The sequence below is a fragment of the Notechis scutatus genome, chromosome 9 (assembly GCF_049901735.1).
Source record: "Notechis scutatus isolate UNSWTSFEM ecotype Mainland chromosome 9, rNotScu1.2, whole genome shotgun sequence".
Classification (NCBI taxonomy): domain Eukaryota; kingdom Metazoa; phylum Chordata; class Lepidosauria; order Squamata; family Elapidae; genus Notechis; species Notechis scutatus.
The window spans coordinates 20146171-20167257 of record NC_142017.1 but is presented as its reverse complement, the minus strand read 5'-3'; the positions used below and the strand labels follow the sequence as shown (position 1 = coordinate 20167257).

General features: G+C 42.1%; 1 protein-coding gene across 1 annotated transcript in view; it reads left to right on the top strand.

Annotated features, from left to right (window-relative positions):
- The window catches only part of ADGRG5 (adhesion G protein-coupled receptor G5), a 34500-nt gene that overhangs the window by 7000 nt on the left and 6413 nt on the right, over positions 1-21087 (top strand). The window contains exons 2-10 of the mRNA XM_026680163.2: positions 3670-3758; positions 4238-4367; positions 5535-5682; positions 10403-10534; positions 12752-12868; positions 14269-14311; positions 16419-16528; positions 18873-18994; positions 20093-20355. Of these exons, the coding sequence (XP_026535948.2) occupies positions 3680-3758; positions 4238-4367; positions 5535-5682; positions 10403-10534; positions 12752-12868; positions 14269-14311; positions 16419-16528; positions 18873-18994; positions 20093-20355 (1144 nt within the window). The 5' untranslated portion in view covers positions 3670-3679. The remainder of the gene's footprint in view (positions 1-3669; positions 3759-4237; positions 4368-5534; positions 5683-10402; positions 10535-12751; positions 12869-14268; positions 14312-16418; positions 16529-18872; positions 18995-20092; positions 20356-21087) is intronic.

Here is a 21087-nt window from a genome sequence, read left to right as displayed (position 1 = left end):
GCTTAGTATCATCTGCAAATTTGGTAAGTTCCCCTTCTATTCCCTCATCTAAGTTGTTTATGAAGATATTGAAGAGTCCTGGGCCTAAGATGGAACTTTGTGGTACCCCACTGCTTACTTCCCTCCTTGTGGACGTAGACCTATTAAGGACCACTCGTTTTATATGGTTTGTCAGCCAGTTATGAATCCATCTTGTGGTAATGCTATCTATCCCACTTTTTTTCTAGCTTACTAAGAAGTAGGTTGTGGTCTACTTTGTTGAATGCCTTGCTGAAGTCTAAGTATATAAATGTCTACAGTATTTCGTGGTCTACTAATTTAGTCACAAGTCTCCCCAAACTGATAGAGAGACAGGACAAGGCATCCAAGAAGCAAAACTTCCTGTGAGGCCTCAGCTGTCTCATCGAATCAGAATTCCAATAAGCATTATTTATAATTCTTTTATGTAATAATTATTTTTATTATTTTAAATAATGAATCAATAAGCAGAAGGCAGGCGATGCTCGCCTTAAAACCATTCGTTTAGCAATGATTCAAAATGAAAGGGCACTGAAAGAAGTGACTTAGAACCAGTCCTCACACTTATGACTATTGTAGCATTCCCTACAGTCATGTGCTTGGCAACCAGCAGGCAAGGATCACATGATCACCATTTGGCCCCTTCCAGCCGGTTTCCAACAAGCCAAAGCCAATGGGAGAAGCCAGATTCACTGAACAACTGGATGATTCACTTAACAACTGCATTGTTTCACTAAACCAAAGCTCTCCAACCTTGGGCACTTTAAGCCTGGTGGATTTCAACACCCAGAATTCCAATTCCAGTGCCAATTCTGGCAGTTGAAGTCCGCCGGGCTTAAAGTGCCCAAGGTTGGAGACCCCTGCACTAAACAATCATGGCAAAATAGGTTGTAAAATTGGGCACAACTCGTTTACCAGCTGCCTTGTTTAGCAACGGACCGAATTGTGGTCATAAGTTGAGGATTGTATGTCTATGGAGATACTATGGAGATTCTCTGTCCTCCAGGTCATGGTTGTCCCAAAGGAGTTTTTTCAGGAGGCAACTGGACTTTCTGGTTTTTCTTTGAAGACGTTTCGCTTCTCATCCAAGAAGCTTTTCCAGCTCTGAGGAAGCTTCTTGGATGAGAAGCGAAACGTCTTCAAAGAAAAACCAGAAAGATCCAGTTGCTTCCTGAAAAAGCTCCTTTGGGATTAACTGCATGGTTTATTTCCTTAAGCTTGGATGTCTAGTATGGAGCTTTGATGGCATGGTTGTGGATGCCATCTTGACTTTTTTGCCCTGCCCTGCAGATGCACTTGAGCTAAGTGCTCTTTCCCTAGTGATTCACCCGCTGAATTTCCATCTCAAGCTGCAGGGCCAGCACGTTGCATGAAGGCACCACTTGGGATTTGCTAATCTGAGTTTAAAAAGAAGTTGAATGTAGGCAGCTCACCTACAAAGGTCTCTTCTAAAAAGTAAAGATGCTCAGATCATTTGATGTCACCGGCTTCTGCAAGTGAACAGAAATTTAACTTTGTCCCTCTGCCACATCTTGGCAGAGTGGGTGACTGGCAGCTCCATTCTTTCAAAGCTGGCATCCTGTGGAAAGGGGACTTCTCTGCCCATCCCATCCACTAGGACTGTCTCCCCCCCCCCAGAGATGCACATTTGTACCCACTCATCTGGGGAACTGGAATAGTCTTAACAACAGACATGCCTGGGGTTAAAGTATGAGTGTATCACTTTGCCTTTGATAAAGGACTTAAAACAGGGGTGTCCAAGCGCCATGCTGGCTGGGGAATTCTGAGAGTTGAAGTTCACAAGTGTTAAAGTAACCAAGGCTGGACACCCCCCGAGTTAAAATGTGGCTTTGTTTGTGGCTTTGTGTGGGATGCTCAGAACAGCATACAGAGCAGTGGTGGGATTCAATTATTTTACTACCGGTTCTGTGGGCATGGCTTGGTGGGCATGGCAAGGGAAGGATACTGCAAAATCCCATTCCCTCCCCCACCCCACTAACCTGCTTTCCAGCTCCGTTCTTCTGTGCAGGGCAACCAAAGGAGACCCAGCCGATCAGCTGGGACTCAATGGGAGGCAGAGAAGAGATGGGGTTGGCGGGTCAGGTGGCATTGGCCGGTTCTCTGAACTACTCAAAATTTCCACTACTGGTTCTCCAGAACTGGTCAGAACCTGCTGAATACCCACCTCTGGTGCAGAAAGCCAATCTATCATCTTTTTAACAATTTCTAATTTCTATCAGATTTTAATCCTCTTTGCCTCCTTTTAAATTCTAAATCTTCTGAATGTTTAATTTTTATTGGCTGTTTCTATATTTTAACATTTTATTGTCCATTTTATTGAGCTTCTTCCGAAGGAAGATGAGTGCTTCAAAAATGTGAAAAATGAATAATTTTATGGGGGTGGTGGTGAATGGAGGTCTGTTTGGGTGAGTTCCACAGGATGCCAGCCTTTTTAAGATCTTTTAAGTCTGGGTTGTTGGTGCAGTTGTAGGTTTTATCTATTTTTATGGGATTTTGTGGTGTATGCATGGCAAACTATGGCTTATTTCTTGGGTTTCACGTTGAAAGTCTAAAATGCAAATAAAGAAGGGTGAAGTTTTGATGGCAATGGTTGTGGATGCCATCTTGACTTCCCCTATAGATGCACTTTATTTTTATTTATTTATTTATTTTTGTCAGTTGCTTACAAGATAATAGGTATAAGTAAAAACATAGTTATGAATACATGGATACATATAAGAAAAATAAAAAATAAAAGAAACAATAAGACAGGGACGGTAGGCATGTTGGTGCGCTTATGCACCTCCCCTACAGATCTCTTAGGAAAGGGTGAGGTCAATAGTAGACAGTCTAAGGTTAAAGTTTTTGGGGTTTGGGGAAGAAACCACAGAGTCAGATAGAGTATTCCAGACATTGACCACTCTGTTGCTGAAGTCGTATTTCCTGCAATCAAGTTTGGTGTGGTTAACCTTGAGTTTGTATCTATTGTGTGCTCTGTGTTGTTATGGTTGAAGCTGAAGTATTCATTGACAGGTAAGTCATTGCAATGTATGATTTTATATACCATATAATGTATGATTTTATATACTTTCCCTCCTGGTTCTCCTATTGAATTTACACATCGAATCACAGGGACAATGTGTTAAGTAAACATGTTTTGTACACAACCTAGAGTCTATTGGAGCATCTATAATAAATTCAGATCTGTTGGCTGGTTGCAGGAATTGGGTATGTTTGGTTTAATGAAGAGAAAGACTAGTGGGTGACATGATAGCAGTATTCCAGTGTTTGAGGGGTTGCCACAAAGAAGAGGGAGTCAACCTAGTCCAAAGCATCTGAAGGTAGGACAAGAAACAATGGATGGAAACCAATCTAAGAGAGAGTCAATGTAGAATTAAGGAGAAAATACCTGTCAGTGAGAACAATTATTCAGTGGAATGGTTTGCCTTCAGAAATTGTGGATGCTCCAACACTAAAGCTTTTAAAGAAGAGATCGGACAGCCATTTCTCTGGAATGGTATAGGATTCAAGCAGGCCTCCAAGGTCCTTTTTAACTCTATTATTCTGTTAATCAATCCGTCGATGCACTATCAGCTTTCAGAACCAGAAATATGCCCCAAAACCTAAATGAATCTTGATTCTTTTTCACAGACGTTTGAGCATGCTACATGATGCAGCCATGGATTCCCAAATATTCCTTTGGTTCTTTGCTTGCTGGGTTTTTGTGAATTCTACATCAGGTAAAGACCTTATTGGGCTAAGCAGAAAAAGTTGGGGCGCTGAGCTTGTCGATCAGAAAGGTCGGCAGTTCAGAAATCCCGAGTGAGCTCCCATTCCTTGTCCCAGCTTCTGCCAACCGAGCAGTTCGAAAGCGCGTAAAAAATGCAAGTAGAAAAATAGGTACCCCTTTGATGGGAAGGTAACAGCATTCCGTGCGCCTTCGGCATTTAGTCATGCCGGCCACATGGCCATGGAGACGTCTTCGGACAGCGTTGGCTCTTCGGCTTTGAAACGGAGATGAGCACCGCCCCCTAGAGCCGGAAATGACTAGCACGTACGTTGGAGGGGAACCTTTACCTTTACTAATCTCACTTGGAGATCGCCATCATTTCCGTTGCTGCCCAGATCTTCAAACTATCTGTTCATAGGTTGTGATGGAGACTCCTTCTTTCTCTCTTACTTCTTCTTTCCCATGCTCTGTGTTGTCCCTGGTGTTTAGCACTCAACAAGGAAACAGAGATTGTACCCCAACATCGCATTCAGAAAAGGGGAGCAGAATATATGGAGGCACTTATGGAGAACTATGAAGGGCACATAAACTCAGGATGCACTTCCAACGAGACAAGGAAGTAGGTTCTTATTACTTGCCTTCTTATGTTTTCCCATTTATATGTTCTCCCAATTTCCATTGCTAAGTGAGACATTTGTCAAGAGGGTTTTGCCCCATTTTATGACTTTCCTTGCCATATTTGTTAAGTGAATCACTGCAGATAGTAACTTAATAACCTGGTTGTTAAGTGAATGTGGCTTCCCCATTGACTTTGCTTGTCAGAGGGTCACAAAAGGGGATCACACGACCCCGGGACACTGCAATCGTCATAAATGTGAGTCCATTGTCAAGCATCCAAATGTAAATCACGTGACCACGAGGATATTGCAATGGTCATACATATGAAAAATGGTCATAAGTCACTTTTTCAGTACCATTGTAACTTTGAACGGTCACTAAATGATCTGTTGTAAGTCTTCTTCTACTTATATTGTAGACGACAGAATTTTATGTCTACCCCTATATTTAATTTCACCTTAAGCTCAATGCAGCACTTCCTGCCATGCATTCTAAATATACCAGGTTTCCAGTTCCTGGGTTTTAGGCAGCCTTTCAAAATCCAAATGCATAAAAAAAAACTGACTGCATGACTATATAATTTCTGAATATTTATTAGAGGTAAAGGATTTTTGTGAATATTTTGTGATGGAATTTAGATGTTCTAGAAAACATTTTTAATGGAAACCATAGAATAAACTTAACCTATACAGAGAAAACAATGATTTAGTCCAGTGCCTTTTGACCTTGGTGACTTTAAGAAGTATGGACTTTAACTTCCAGAATTTGCCAGCCAGCAGGAATTCTGGGAGTTGAAGTTTACCCATCTTCAATTTTCCAAGTTTGAGAAACACTGCTGTAGAGCAGAGGTCTCCAAACTTAGTAACTTTAAGACTTGTGGACTTCAACTCCCAGAATTCTCCAGCCAGCTATGCTCTGGAGGAATTCTGGGAGTTGAAGTCCACAAGTCTTAAAGTTGCCAAGTTTTGGGACCTCTGCTGTAGAATAATGAAGTAAAATAGATCCTTATGCTCTCCGATTGATTACCAGTTGGATTGTCCTGGTCTCTGTTGCTGTACCAACTGTACAAATAATTCAATCTGAAAATTTATTGCTGAATTACTCCAGAATTTATTTATTCCTCTCATAAAGCCTATGGTTTTTCTTTCTTTCTTTCTTCCTCTTATAGAATCTTTGGGAAATTGGAGGAGACCATGTTGAAAGCCCATTTCCTGGGATCCCGTCTCATTATTAATTACCCTAATATTCAAACATCAATATACAGAATAAACCGCACCGAATTCAAAGGGTTGACTATCAACAGTACAGATCTCGTCGTAAGTATTTTTCCTTCTCCACACTATCAGTCCGATTCTGTGTTTCTCTCAACTTGGCCAACTTGAAGATATATGGACTTCAACTCCCAGAATTCTCCAGGCAGCATACGGCCCTAGGGAATTCTAAGAGTTGAAGTCTACCCAGCTTAAAAGTTGTCTGTCAGCTTTGGTAGCCGTTTTAGCACCAGAAGCTTCCACACTGCCACATTCCTATGCCTGGGAAATTGGAAGGGAGGATTTTGTAGAGAGTTTGTAGTTAGCCATAATAGCATTCTTCCTTGCAATCAAGGTCATGTCATTCCTGCACCTGGTTGAGGAGTGATTAAGGGATGTCTCAAGTTGGGACGGATGGTGATTGGGCCATGTGATGGACTGAGGGGTGCAGGGGATGGGTCTTTGGCTTTCAATTATTGAGGGAAGACTCAGAACTCTCTGATTTGGGTTTTCCCAGATATGCCAGTATGTGTCATGCCCTTGGTAGACGGACTCTGAGGGAGAGGAGGAACAGCTGACAGGGAGTGGAGGTGTGGCTCCGGAGGTTGTGGAGGAGGCTGGGGAAGGACTGGGGCCAGCTGGACAGTCAGAGGAAGAACCAGGCCCATCCCCTCTGCATCTTAGGACACGCAGGGAGGAACGGAGGAGGCAACAACTTGGCTTGCGAGAGAGGAAGCGGCCATGATCCTCCTCAGTAATTGCAGCTGGGGAGACAAGTATATAAGAGAGACGGTTAAAACACAGCATTGCCAGAAGCAAAGCGTGTTTTATTTTGGTCTGAAGTTATCTTGGTTGGCATCCTTCCCACAGACTGTGCCTTGTTATCTCCTTGAAGTTAGTAATTACTTATCCTGGTCCGTTGTGGAATTTTTTTCATTATAGTTTGTTTTGGCTTTTTATTTCACCTCTATCTGCTCATTAAGTATTTAGTATTTATTTGATCTGTCAATCACTTACAAGATACAGGTATAAGAATAAACATAGTTTTGAATACATGGGATAGATACATATCAGAAAAATAAAAAGAAACAATAGGACAGGGATGGTAGGCACGGTTGGCGCTTATGCACGCCCCTACAGGCCTCTTAGGAAGGGGGTGAGGTCAATAGTAGACAGTCTAAGGTTAAAGTTTTTGAGGTTTGGGGAAGAAACCACAGAGTCAGGTAGGACATTGCAAAGTCATTTCCTGAACGTTGTGTGGTTAACCTGAGTTTGTATCTATTGTGTGCTCTTGTATTGTTATGTATGATTTTATAGGACATTGCAATGTATGATTTTATATATTGTACTTAGATCGGACCGAAGGCGGCGTAGTTCTAGGTTTTCTAGGTCTAGAATTTCAAGTCTGGTGGCATAAGGTATTCTACAACGAGTAGAGGAGTGGAGAACTCTTCATGTGAATTATTTCTGGACTTTTTCAATTGTGTTAATACCAGATACGTAATATAGGTTCCAAACTGATGAGCTGTATTCGAATATAGGTCTAGCAAATGTTTTGTATGCTCTAGTTAGTAGTGTGATATTACCAGAGAAGAAGCTACATAGGATTAGATTAACAACTCTTAATGCCAACTCTTTTTGTCTATGTAGTTACAGTGGGCTCTAGCACTTAGATCATTAGAGATGAGTATTCCAAGGTCCTTGACAGAGTTTGGATCCTCAACAAGGTCTTGACTATTTAGCTTGTATTTTATTTTCTGGTTGTTGTTTTTTTGCCAATATGTAAGACAGAGCATTTATTTGCTGAGATTTGAAGTTGCCATTTGATTGACCATTCTGATACATAGTCAAGATCTTTTTGGAGGGTAGCAGTATTGTCTGTGGCATTGAATAGCTTTACATCATCGGCAAAGAGAATGCAGTTGCTCTTAATATGATCACAGAGGTCATTTATGTAGAGTAAGAAGAGAGGTGGTCCTAAAACACTGTCTTGGGGGACATCACTGTTGACAGGTACAGAATTTGATAGGATGTTTCCAATCTTGACCATTTGTTGTCTGTTTGACAGGAATGCTTCTATCCAGTTATGCAGATGTCCAGAGATACCATAAGGTTTTAGTTTTAGTAGTAGTTTGTCGTGTACCACTGAATCAAAGGCTTTACAGAAGTCTATGTAGATTGCGTCTATTGCTTTGCCCTGATCGAGTTGTGTAGTCCATATGTTTTTGCAGTGTAAGAGTTGCAGATTACAGGATAGTTTTTTTCTGAAACCAAATTGTTTATTAGAGAATAGGTTGTTTGTCTCTAAGTGGAGGATAATGGATTGGTTAATAATTGATTCCATGAATTTGCAGCATAAGGAGATTGGTCTGTAATTATCAACTAGGCTGGGGTCTCCCTTTTTGAAGATGGGGATGACCGTGGCTTGTGACCATAGTTTTGGCAAGGAGCTGGTCCTGGAAGATTTTTCAAAGATTATGCTTAGAGGTTTGGTTACGGCAGTGGATAGCTTTTTTAAGAAGTAGGCACAAACTCTGTCCGGTCCAATAGATAGGGATGGTTTTAGATTGCGCAGTGCTTTTTCAACATTGTCTTCTGTAAAATCGATATGTATTAGATCATTGTAGTTGTCTGTGGTTCGACTAGGAAGTACTGGGCTTGATCCATTGCTGTTTACAAATACTGAGCCAAAGAATGTGTTAAAGAGGTTTGCTTTGATGGTGTCATCATTGCAGTCTTTGCCATTAGGTCCTTTTAGGGGTGGGATGGACCTTGAGTCTTTTAGTTTGTTGTTTACAAAATTATAGAAAGCACAGGTGGAATTTATGCATAGAAGGTTTTCCTCTTGCTTAATGTGATAATTAGTGCATTCAGTTTTTATCTGGTGGCATAAAGTTTTGTATCGGCTTTTGAAGTTGGCAACGTGACCAGATTTGTTTTTTTGCCAAAGTGATCTCTTTTTGGATTGAAGCTTCGTTATTGTTATGGGTAATCTGTTTTTCATTATTTTGGGAGTTGTTATTGGTACATATAGTTTGATGGCTCTTTTTATTTCTAGTAAGAATATGTTGTAATGGTCTTCAACAGTATTGCATCCAGTGAATAGAAATTGCCAAGGGAAGAGAGATCGTTGATTATAAGATCATAGTTGCCTTTTTTGGAGTTATAATTGGGGATTTTGTCGTTATGATTATTTTTGTGTGGATGTATGTTGAGAAAAAAGTCAATCATGTTGTGGTCACTGTTGGGAAAAGGTTCTTTAATTTGTATTCCGTAAATTAAATTCAAACTATTGCAGAAGATGAGATCGAGGCAGTTGTTAAGCCTAGCATTGTTGGTTACTTGTTGTTCTAGTCTCAGATTTGTTACAGCATTGTAGAAGGTTGCATGTATGGGTTCAGTTGTACATTTGTTAAGGGTCCAGTTAATATGAGGTAGGGTGAAGTCACCAAGAAAGATAAAAGCATGTGGGCAGGATGCTGCCCATGTTAGTAGTGTATTTGGCATGTTTGCATGTTTGATGTCATAATCAGGGGCTCTGTAACATAGTAAGAACTGAAATGTGATATTTAAGGTCAGTTCACAGATAATGGTCTCAGGAAGAGCAAGCTCTTGGGTAACTTGGATGTTTTTTAGATGTAAGGACTTTTTACAGAAGATAGCAACACCACCTCCTCTATGGATTTCACGATCAGATCGGTAAACATGATAGTCTCTTACTGAGGTAATGGAGTCAGGGAGAGGTACGTTGAGCCATATTTCACAGAGAAATATGATGTTGAATTTAGCCATATTTAGTAAGAGGAGAAATTCAGGTATTTTATTTACAAGGCTTCTTGCATTGAGTAGTTTGCATTTAAGGCCCAGTTGTAGTTTGAATTGAGGTAGTTGGGGGCATGCGTGCCTAGTGTTGGGTGATGGTGGATTGGTTGAAGTAGGGTTGGATGCTGAGTTGTGGGTTGTGTGACTTTCTTTTGATACACTCTGCACGGTAATCAATGTACAGGTCCATCTCTCCATTGTCTAGATGATCTTTGAGTTCTGTGCATAGTATACAGAAACGGGCACATTGCTGTAAGGTTAGGTCAGGACGAGATCGGAGTTTTTTATGGTTGGTGTTGTTTTTGGCAAGTGAATTTATAGTATAAATGAATTTATGTTTGCTTAATTCATTTTTGCAAATGGCTGTGCAGAAGCGTGGGGCCACAGAGCCGTCTCTGTTTTTGAGCTCTTGGCCAATGAGGGAAATGTCAAGTATTTCATCAGGGAAGATGGTTGATGCTTGATAGTCACTGATGATGTTGCGGACAATTGTGATATCATCATTGTTATTGATGTCCTCTAGCCCAAATAAGATGGTGTTAGGACGCTTTCGTTTGCGCTCGACAGCTTCTCTGACGAGGATTGGACAGTATTACTTGGTCTGTTGTGTGGATGCTTGTGTGTTTTTAGGGGGTGGGAAATTTTAGTGGGTGGGGGGGGTTGTTTGGGGATTGTCACGTGTGTGTGTGTGTGTGTGTGTGTGTGTTGGGTCTGGTCTCTCGGTGTTATGTGAATTTCGTTGTATGGGTAAACTGTGTATATACGTACAATGACAATAAAGAATTTAATTCAATTCCTAGGATGATCCACGGCCACCCAATCCCCTTCCAGTCATGATGGAATTCCAAATACAGAGTTTTAAATCTTGTGAATTGCGGGTGCAAAGGGGAAAGTCTAATATACTGGAGGTGGCATCATCGTTGATAATAATGTGTGTAAATGTCTGTTTCACGCTGCACGGCAGGAGTATGATGCCTCAAGACAGAGTCAACATTCCATGTGTTTTCCAAAAGCACTCATGGAGAAAGCCCAAAGGACCCCTGCCAAGGAGATGAGGCTTATATGCATATACCTGAAAGCTTCTTGCCTCTTTCAGGTAGGCCATTGCTGCAACTTTCAGGAGGTGACAGGTGGGAATTTGCTCTAGAATATCATCATCAATGATTTGAAGTTTCCCAGTGTTTGGAGACAAAATATACCTAAACGGCAGCTTCCTAATCCCATTTTGACCTTAGAGTAAAACCTGATGAGTATATACAAAATGAGTATATACAAAAGGCTCCCTCTTTCATAATGCATGAACACCAGTGGTGGGATTCAAATTTTTTTACTACCGGTTCTGTGGGTGTGGCTTGGTGGGCATGGGTTGGTGGGCGTGGCAGAGGAAGGTTACTGCAAAATCCCCATTCCCTCCCCACTCCTGCTTTCCAGCTCCATTCTCCTGTGCAGGGCAACCAAAGAAGAGCCAGCTAATCAGCTGGGACTCAATGGGAGGCAGAGAAGAGATGGGGTTGGCGGGGCTAGTCAGAGGTGGGATTTGCTGGTTCTCCAAACTACTCAAAATTTCCACTACTGGTTCTCCAGAACTGGTCAGAACCTGCTGAATACCACCTCTGATGAACAACATTGTTGTAGAGGAGTGTGGAGACAGCCTTGAAGAAGGGATTCAACAGCTACTTAAAGCAATAGCACTTAGACTTACATACTGCTTCCCAGTGCTTTACAGCCCTGTCTAAGTGGTTTAGAGAGTCAGGCTCTTGCCCCCCAACAATCTAGGTCCTCATTTTACCCACCTCGGAAGGATGGAAGGCTGAGTCAACCTTCAGCCTGGTGAGATTCGAACTGCCAAATTGCAGTCAGCTGGCAGTCAGCAGAAGTAGCCTGCAGTACTGCATTCTAACCACTGCGCCACCATGGCTCTAATGTTGGTTTATGACCATAATAAAGATTTGACTGATGATTCAGTTGATGTTTTTTTTTAAGAAACATGCTTAGTTTTGGAAAGGAGGAGTGGGTGAGGAAGATACTCAAGGCTGTCCTGTCTTGATTTTCTTGAGTATAAGAAATGGGTAGAGAACTGCCAAAGCACCAGGGTTATCAGGAGATCCAGGCAGTGGAAATGTGTATAAGGATTTATTGCAAGCTTAAGCTCTCTACAAGAATCTGAACTACTAACAGTCAAGGGAAATTAGCGGGAGTTACAAATAGAAAGGAACTCAGATCTGAACTTAGTTCTCTTGTGGGCACGCAGGTACTCATGACTGATGATGTGTTTCACCCCTCCCTCAGGATCAGCCTGGTCTTCTCCTACGGAATCCCTGTCAGCCGTTCAAGATTTTGCTATTGTAACTCATAATACATAGAAGACAAGAGAAAGACAATTCAGATGTGGTTCTGCCTGATGAGAAGTTTTAGAATTCATTTGGCCCTGTGGCCAAAACAAGTTCTCTATTCTTAATCTGACTATCAGACTAGGATAAGAGATTTCAGGCCCTCACTCAGACAGAAACTTTCTGATTGAGTTTATACAATATTCTAAACCAGGGGTCTCCAACCTTGGCAACTTTAAGACGTGTGGACTTCCAGCATGCTGGCTGAGAAATTCTGAGAGTTGAAGTCCACACGTCCTAAAGTTGCCAAGGTTGGAGACTCTTGTTCTAAACCTAAATATTGTCAGCCTTCAAGATTTTCTCCTTTTGCTTTGCATCTTTCGGCTGTCATAAGTAACGGGGGGAGGAGGGGGGATAAGTATGGGAAGTGAGCTGGAGGTGTCACAAACTAGTATTGTATAAACTGAAGTGGGGGGAGAGCACATTCTTGCTTAGCTTTCTCTTCTATGCGCAGCTGCAAACCTTTATCAAACTATGCCAAGGTCAACAGACAGAAGCCTCATCATCACCTGAAGATGTCCACATGATGATATTCACAACTTTTAATTGGAAGAACCATTTGAACTATTGGGGGTGGGAACATTGCCATCACTTTGTCTATGTGATTTACGCGCCTGTTTCCTCAGATTCAGAATTCTTTTGTTGCTACCACTTGACTTCCAGTAAAAGGTATCTTTTCTCTAATTAAAAGAGTCTAAGTATTTCTTTCTTGGATCTTGAATGGAGCACCAGCTGACACATATGTTAACCCAAGCCAACTGTCCTGTTTACATAGCATGCTGGGCCCTAACAAACCATGGCTTAAGGAGAGGGCTTGTTCACTCACATACTAAGTCAAAGCTCAGAACCTAGAATACACTCAACCCTAAATTACACCATTCCATTTTTATTTAACTTAGTGCATTTTTTCCCTTGTCTTTCAGGATAAACAAAACAGGTCCTTGCTGAATGATGACATCTTAGGGGCCAGTCTTGGGAATGTGAGTGTTGCCAACCTCTCTAAACCTGTGGTAATCAAGTTTTTCCATAATCATTCATTGGTGAGTAGTGATGCTGCCATGGGCTTCATCCCTTAAATACGTCTTAGCGTTCTGGTAGAATGAAAGTCAACTGTCGCCCAAAAGAGAGCAGATCAGTGGTGGGAGTCAGATTTTTTTTACTACTGGTTATGTGGGCGTGGCTTGGTGGGTGTGGCATGGATTGGTGGATGTGGCCTGGTGGGCGTGGCCTGGTGGGCAGGCAGGGGAAGGCTACTGCAAAATCCCATTCCCTCCCCACCCCACTAACCTGCTTTCCAGCTCTGTTCTCCTGTGCAGGGCAACCAAAGGAGACCCAGCTGATCAGCTGGGACTCGATGGGAGGCAGAGAAGAGATGGGGTTGGTGGGGTCAGTCAGAGGCGGGATTGGCCAGTTCTCCAACCTAATCAAAATTTCCGCTACAGGTTCTCTAGAACTGTCAGAACCTGCTGAACCCCACCTCTGGAGCAGATGTTAAGTCATGTTCAAGGGAAACCTCACTGCATCAGACTTAATCTTCAGATATTTCTAATGGCCACAAGATCAGGATTTATGTTGTTGTTGAATCAATCTCCCCTTTGCATGCCTGATACAGAACTAACGAACTCAAGCAAATCAGAACTCTGAGACTTGCCTCCTTCTCAAAGGTCCTCTTTAATGAGTACATCATATCGGAAGACCAAGCCTAAATCTTTCCCATGGTTACAGTATGATTAAACTAGGAAATAACCCCATCCCCAAGTGTCACAGGTCATGTTGGCCAACTGAGTTAATTGGCAGGCTCTTCAGGCACTCCTTCCCCAACTGTTGCCAATAGAGGTAGCAATAGACTTATATACTGCTTTCCAGCCCTCTCTAAGCAGTTTACAGAGTCAGCCTCTTGTTCCCAACCATCTGGGTCCTCATTTTACTGACCTCGGAAGGATGGAAGGCCGAGTCAACCTTAAGCCAGTGAGAATCAAACTGCTGGCAGTGGGCAGAATTAGCTTTTTCTTCACCTGGCTAGACACAAGAAAGTTGTTAGGCATGTAAAGGTCTGAAAGATTGAGGAAGTGAATGTGAAATACTTACGATATATAGCAATAGCATTAGCAACTTAGACTTATGTACCGCTTCACAGTGCTTTACAGCCCTCTCTAAGTGTGTGTGTGGGGGGGAATCTCATATTGAACGATGTGGGTTTGCGCGGGAATTAGACAGAGCTGGTTTTGCCTTCGCTAGTGCCAAAATGATGTACTCAGTAAGGTTTTGCACCGAGACATTGGCAGGTCTGGAGTGTTCATGCTTTGGTTGGGATCGTCAGTCAGGATGTTGGAGATATAGAATATAGAATAACGAAGTTGGAAGGGACCTTGGAGGTCTTCTAGTCCAACCCCCTGCTTATCATCAACATTTCTCTTGTTTTCTCTCTCAACCACTCTAGGGTAATTTCAGTAAGACCTGCGTATTTTGGGTGGAAGGAACAGGTAAGGACAAAATGCAAACCAGCCTCAAAGAGCACCAAGTACTGTACAGGGCAATTATTTGTGTCTATCTTTCTTGCTTCCTTTTTTCTTTTATAGTGACCCCCATTCCATCTCTCCTCCATTACTCTGTCATTCTGCAACTTTGCCTCCATAGTTGCGTAATATGTTCCTGAGGAAGAACTGACGTGAAGGAGTCCGATCACACCTTTTCCAACTAGCCTATTTTATTAAAAAGCATACGTTTTTATGAGGTGTATCTTACTTTTGACATGGGATGGGTTTTAGGAGTGGTGTGGTGGCCTAGAGGAAGAGCTGTTGCCTCACAATCGGGAGACTGTGGGTTTGATCCTAGGTAGAGGCAGATATATTTCTCTCTCTGGGCACGGTGAGAATATATCAGCCGAACAAAACTCCGCATTGGTGACAGGAAGGGCATCCGGCCAGTAAACACTCTGTTAGCTTCATTCAGTTGTCCAGACTCCACCCCGCAAGGGATTACGGGGTCTTTAAAAGAAGATGATGATGGGATGAATTTTTATAATGAGGTAGGCTGTAACTTGCAAAAGGCAAATCTTATGCCTTTTGACATGCATACATTGCTAGAAAAATGTCCGCAGATTCCTCCTGATTTTAGGCTACCATAGACTAACATGGGTCTCCCCCCGCCATATAAGATTAATAGGTGTGGTGTGTATTTCTATGACTGGGAAAGGTTGAAGAATACACACAGATACCTCTTTCAGCTAGGCAGGCACTTAGCTCTAACTGATGTCTGCTGATCCTTGTAATGTCATTGTTATATTGCCTATTTACAATACATTTTGCATGTCACGTTTTAGGCAGTAAAACTGCAGGTGGAATTTGTGCATTAAAACTTGGGGCCAGTGTAACTGTTTATGAATGGATATGTGTACACTCATGCACCTGGACACACACATGCCTTTTGAGTATAACTGATGATGATAAATGTTTGTGGAATTTACTCAATAGAGCAGCAGAATAAAATATTACTGAAAGATTGATCTAAGATTTCATTTGACAAATTATAAAGACATTTTTAGAAATGACTATTCATAGATTTGGAAGAATGTAGTAGTAGAAGACATGCCAAAAGGGAGAACGCTGGAATTATCTTGGTCAGGAAGAATTGTCTAGATTTTTTTTGGTCTTCATAGGAATACTTCGGGAGATTAATGAATATATTTTTTAATCTTTAAATCAATTTAAATGTCTCTCTTGTGATGGTTGATGAGTTTGTGTGTCATTACCCAAAGAAAAATCACTTTTACTTAATTTTGGATAACTCACCCAGGTTTGGGATAAAACTGCTATAGATAGTGAAGATTAACACAACCTTCCCATAAAGTATTTTTTCCTGGATCAACCTTCCTGTTCTGTTAGTTATTTTGCAAAATAAATGTGAACGGCTCAAATGTCCTATGGGACATTTCAGTTGAGTTCATACAACAAGTTTAGCCTTAAACTTGGGTTAAGAAAATATAATGGTTGGGTTTATCACAAATGTTATACCCGAAGATGTAAATTGAGTCCATCTTGATGGGAGAACCTGGTTCATTTACTATATGCTAAAATGATCATCTCACAGCATGTTGAACGACAAATTAACCAATTCACTACGTTAGTTGAGCCTATACAGGTAATCCTTGACTTATAACAGTTCATGTAGTGACCTTTCAAAGTTAACAACAAAGTGACTTGTGACCATTTTTCACACTTACAACCTTGGCAGGTATTCCCATGGTCACATGATCAAAATTCAGGCAACTGACTCATAGTTATGATGGTTGCAATGTCCCAGGGTCACATTTTCTGACAAATAAAGTCAACAAAGAAGCCAGATTCACTTAAGAACCACATCACTGACTTAACAACTTCAGTGATTCACTTAACACCTGTGGCAAGAAATTTCATAAAATGGAGCAAAAAAAATGGAGCAAAACTCACTTAACAAATAACAAAAGTTTTGGGCTCATCTGTGGTTGTAAGTTGAGGACAACCTGTATTATGCATTCTTTAAAAAAAGAATCCCAAACAGGCAGCTGTAGCTATGGTATTTTTCTTGAGCCGGGTGCTTGTTTTTCTCTAGGAGAGGACAACCTGGGGGAATGGAGAACAGAAGGCTGTGAAACTGACGCCAGCCAGGAGAGCGTTGTTGTCTGCAAATGCAACCATCTGACCTATTTTGCAGTTCTTCTGGTAAGTCTGTTGCTCTTCAGGTCTCTGGTGCATCAACTTCTTCTTGAGAAGGTGTTCTGGAAAATTGGAATGCTTTGGATGCAACCTTTGCTCTGTTGAAGGCCCCTCCATAGAAACAAAGTTCTCCTGACCAGAGAACCTCAGTCTTTTTCCATACGGTCCTTCGGCAGCCATCTTGTAATGCCACCTAAAAGGATGCACAAAGTGTGCCCAGTTCTAGTTTTACTTAGCACGAAATTGAATCCCAAGGGAAGGCAACAGAGAAGTTATTTCTGCCTGGAGTTTGCACGGTCATGCCATTTGCTTGCTGGAGAGTAACAGTCTAAGGTAAGAAGAGGCAATTTTGGAGGATAGAGCAACTCTAGAATTTGGAAAGCATGTGATGGATGCATAGGGTGCACTCATGAAACACCCATTGCCTAGAAGGGGCACTAATGGTTAGTTCTCTTCCACTCCAGAGAGCCCTTTGTGGACTCTTAGACACCGCTAGAACTCATGAAGAGGATAGAGGTTGCTGCTTTTGCCTTGTAGTAGGTCAACTTCTGAAATATCTATGGAGATTCTCAATCATCCAGGTCATGGTTGCCCCAAAGCTGCTTTTCCAAAAGGCAACTTTGGCTTATTCCTTGAAAACAGTTTGCTTCTCATCCAAGAAGTTTCTTCAGTTCTGAAGTACTGAACTCATCTTGGATGGGAAGTAAAACATTTTCAAGGGAAAAAAAAACACCAATCAAGTCCAGTTGACCTTTTGGTCAACATCCTAAGTAACCTTTAATCTAAAAAACTTTTTAAACTATTCAGTTGAGCAGAGAGCAACACCTGATGAGCACTGGTGCCCTGGAGAGCCATGTTATCCACTCCGTGCAACAACATGAGTATCTGCTGCCATCTTGCAACACTTGGTGCATTAACACATTGACTAATGAAAAGAAGCACCAGGGGAGACAGGATAGCAGTCTTCCAATATTTGAGGGGCTCCTACAAAGATGAGGGTCTCAAGCTATTCTCCAAGGCACCCAAAGGCCAGACAAGGAATAATGGATGGAAACTGAACAAGGAGAGATTCAACCTAGAAATAAGGAGGAATTCTCTGACAGTGAGAACAATCAACCAATAGAATTGTTTGCCTTCAGAAGCTGTGGGTACTCTGTCACTGGAGGCTTTCAAAAAGAGAGTGGATAACCATTTGTCTGAAATGGTGCACCGTCTCCTGCTTGAGCAGGGGGCTGGACTAGAAGACCTCCAAGGTCCCTTCCAACTTAGAAAGACCACCCCGAGAGTACTGCATCCAGCTTTGGTCACCACCCTATAAAAAGATGTTGAGACTCTAGAAAGAGTACAGAGAAGAGCAACCAGGATGATTAGGGGACTGGAGGCTGAAATGTATGATGAACGGTTGCAGGAACTGGGCATGAGAAGGACCAGGGGAGACATGAAAACAGTCTTCCAATATTTGAGGGGCTGCCACATAGAGGAGGAAGGGGTCAAGCTATTTTCCAAGGCACCAGAAAAGGAATAATGGATGAAAACTGAACAAGGAGAGATTCAACCTGGAAATAAGGAGGAATTTTCTGACAGTGAGAACAATCAACCCATGGAATAGAAGTTGCCTTCAGAAGTTGTGGGAACTTCATCACTGGAAGCTTTCAAGAAGACACTGGACTGCCACCCATCAGAAATGGTGTAGGATCTCCTGCTTTGGTGGGGATTGGACTAGATGACCTACAAGGTCCCTTCCAACTCTGTTAATCTGTTAAACTCTATTATTCTATGTTTTAACAGATTGTTAAAGGTAGCAAATCCTTCTCTGTTGATCATGCTTCTTGACTGGATACTACAATATCTAAAAGATGTGTAGGTCCAGGCCACGTTTCATCAATTTCAGATAGTGTGGCCTTTGCTGATGGGGGATAATGGAGGTTGCAGTGGAGGACAGACGTTTATTACTGTCAGAGTATATTCATTAACTGGCAGAGACATAGTTAACAAAGTCAGCAAGTGAGTAAGCATGGTAACAGACCAGCCAAGGAGAGTTGACAGACTGGGTGTGGTTTGGCTCTGTGTGCTTTGCTGAGAATTGAGACGGAAACTGATCTCTGTTCTGAGCCCTCTGAGCTGCTGCTTGTGTTTTTGCTTATGTTATGTTGAAAGAATCTACAAATGGTATTGTAAACTTTACTCATGTTAATATGTTTATAAAGAAGTTAATGATCCTGCTGAATCAGTCTGTGTGTTTTCTGGATTTGAATTCCTGCTGCAAACACTTAACAATTACTTATGCAAGAAATACACACCCCTTTCCTTGTAACTGGCCCTGCCATTTCTTCTTGCCCCTCTTATTCAGCAACTGTCTTCAGAGTCTCTGGACGAAAAGTTACTGGTCCCTTTAACCTATCTCAGTGATATTGGCTGTGGAATCTCAGCGTCGGCTTGTTTCATCACCATCTTCTTATACCTTTTCACCAGGTAACCACAGAATCCTTTCAGGGTCAGAGAAAAACTCTCCCAGACAGAATAGCAATGAGGGACACAGAGAAACAAGGACATGTCAGTTTCTGGCTTTAATTTCTTGGTTGCTCTTACAGGGTCACCTGACTGAGATGGGCAACCATCTAATGGTTTAAATAATTTAAAGTAATTGCATTTAGAAAAGGAAAACAAATGAAAACCCAGGTAGTCCTCAATTTACAACAGTTCATTTAGTGACCGTTCAATGTCACCATGGCTGTCATGTCCCTGTTGGAATCTGTTCTGAGGGGAATCTGACAGGGAGTAGGAGTGTGGCTCTGGTGGCTGTGGAGAAAACTGGAGAAGAGCACAGTCCGGCTGGGCATTCAGAGGAAGACCCAGGCCCAATCCCCTCTTCATCCTAGGGCATGGAGGGAGGAATGGAGCAAAGTGGGCTATGGGGGAGAAAAGGGCCCTGATTCCCTTCATTAGCTGCAGCTGGGAAAACAGGATTCAAAACGGGCATTTGCGCACAGCCAAAAATTTTGGTTTGTCACATCTTATCTGGATTCTGGCATCCTCCCATCTGTGTGTGTTTTGTTATCTTTTGACGTCTTCAATCCCTTATCCTGCCCTGTCTTGTTAATTGCTGCGGAGTGGTTTGTGTTGGTTTTTATTTACAATTTATATGTACTTTGGGTTCGGACGGAATTTCTTCCCTTTAAAAACTGTTCTTGGGAGAGTTTTTTTCTCCAGCCGATGATAACTGGACATTGGGGGCCAAGTTGGAGGAATTAAATGGACTTTACCTACTTTTGTGACTTTGTTGCTTTTGTGCCACGCCCCTTTGGGTCATCACAACGGCACCGAAAAAAAGCGACCCAGGACCATTTTTCATACTTACGACTGTTTCAGCATTCCCATGGTGACATGATTGACCTTCAAATGCTTGACAACTGACTCACAGATATGACAGTTGCAGTGTCCCAGGGTCACGTGAAATTTGGGGCTCCATTTGTGGTTGTGCATTAAGGACTACCTGTCGTATTTCTCTCCTTTCTGGACCCCACCGGATCCACTTCTCCAGCTGATCTTCTTTCCCTTTTCTCCTTGTAGGAAACCCTATCACGATTCCACCACGAAGATCCACATCAATCTTCTGGGCGCTCTTTTCTTTCTCAACACGTCGTTCTTGATCAGCAAGACTTTGGTTGGCCATCCGTGGTGGTGCAGCATCCTGGCTGCCTTCCTCCACTACTCCTTGCTCTGCAGCTTGACCTGGATGGCCATCGAGGGCTTCCACCTCTACCTGCTAGTGATCAAAGTCTACAACTCCTACATAAGCCATTACCTGCTGAAGCTGAGTGCTGTTGGGTGGGGTAAGGATTTCTACGCTGCCCGTATTGGAAAACACATCATTGTGAAGTCACCTTCTGAATGTCTCTTATTCGCTTTCCAAAACAAGAAATGTAGCTTGTGCATCTGGCTGAGAAAATACTTGCCCTGAGCTTCTCCCCTGGGAGAAACAAGACACAAAGTGGTGGGATTCATCATTTTTACTACCGATTCGGTGGGCGTGGCTTGGTGGTCGTGGCAGGGGAAGGTGACTTCAAAATCCCCATTCCACTAACCCGCTTTCCAGCTCCTTTCTCCTGGGCAGGGCAACCAAAGAAGACCCAGCCGATCAGCTGGGACACAATGGGAGGAGAGAATAGAGGGGAGTGGGGCCAGTCAAGAAGTGGGATGTGCCGGTTCTCTAAACTACTCAAAATTTCCACTACCGGTTCTCAATCTGCCTGCCTTCTTTACCTGCTTTTGGATAAAAGTTGCTCTTTTTTAAATAAAAAATTAAATATTTCCATACATGGTGTGTTGTGAGTTAATTTTGTGAGTTTGCTTGCTACCAAATTTTGTGAATTTGTTTGCAAGCAAATTTTATATGACAGACTCAGGCAATAGATTGCAGAAAGATAGATCTCTGAGTGAATCTGTGATTCTGTGAGCAACTCAATCTGCCTGCCTGCTTTGCCTGATTTTGGGTAAAAGTTGCTCTTTTTTAAATAAAAAAATCAATATTTACATAAATATTTGCAATATTTACCTACAAGCCA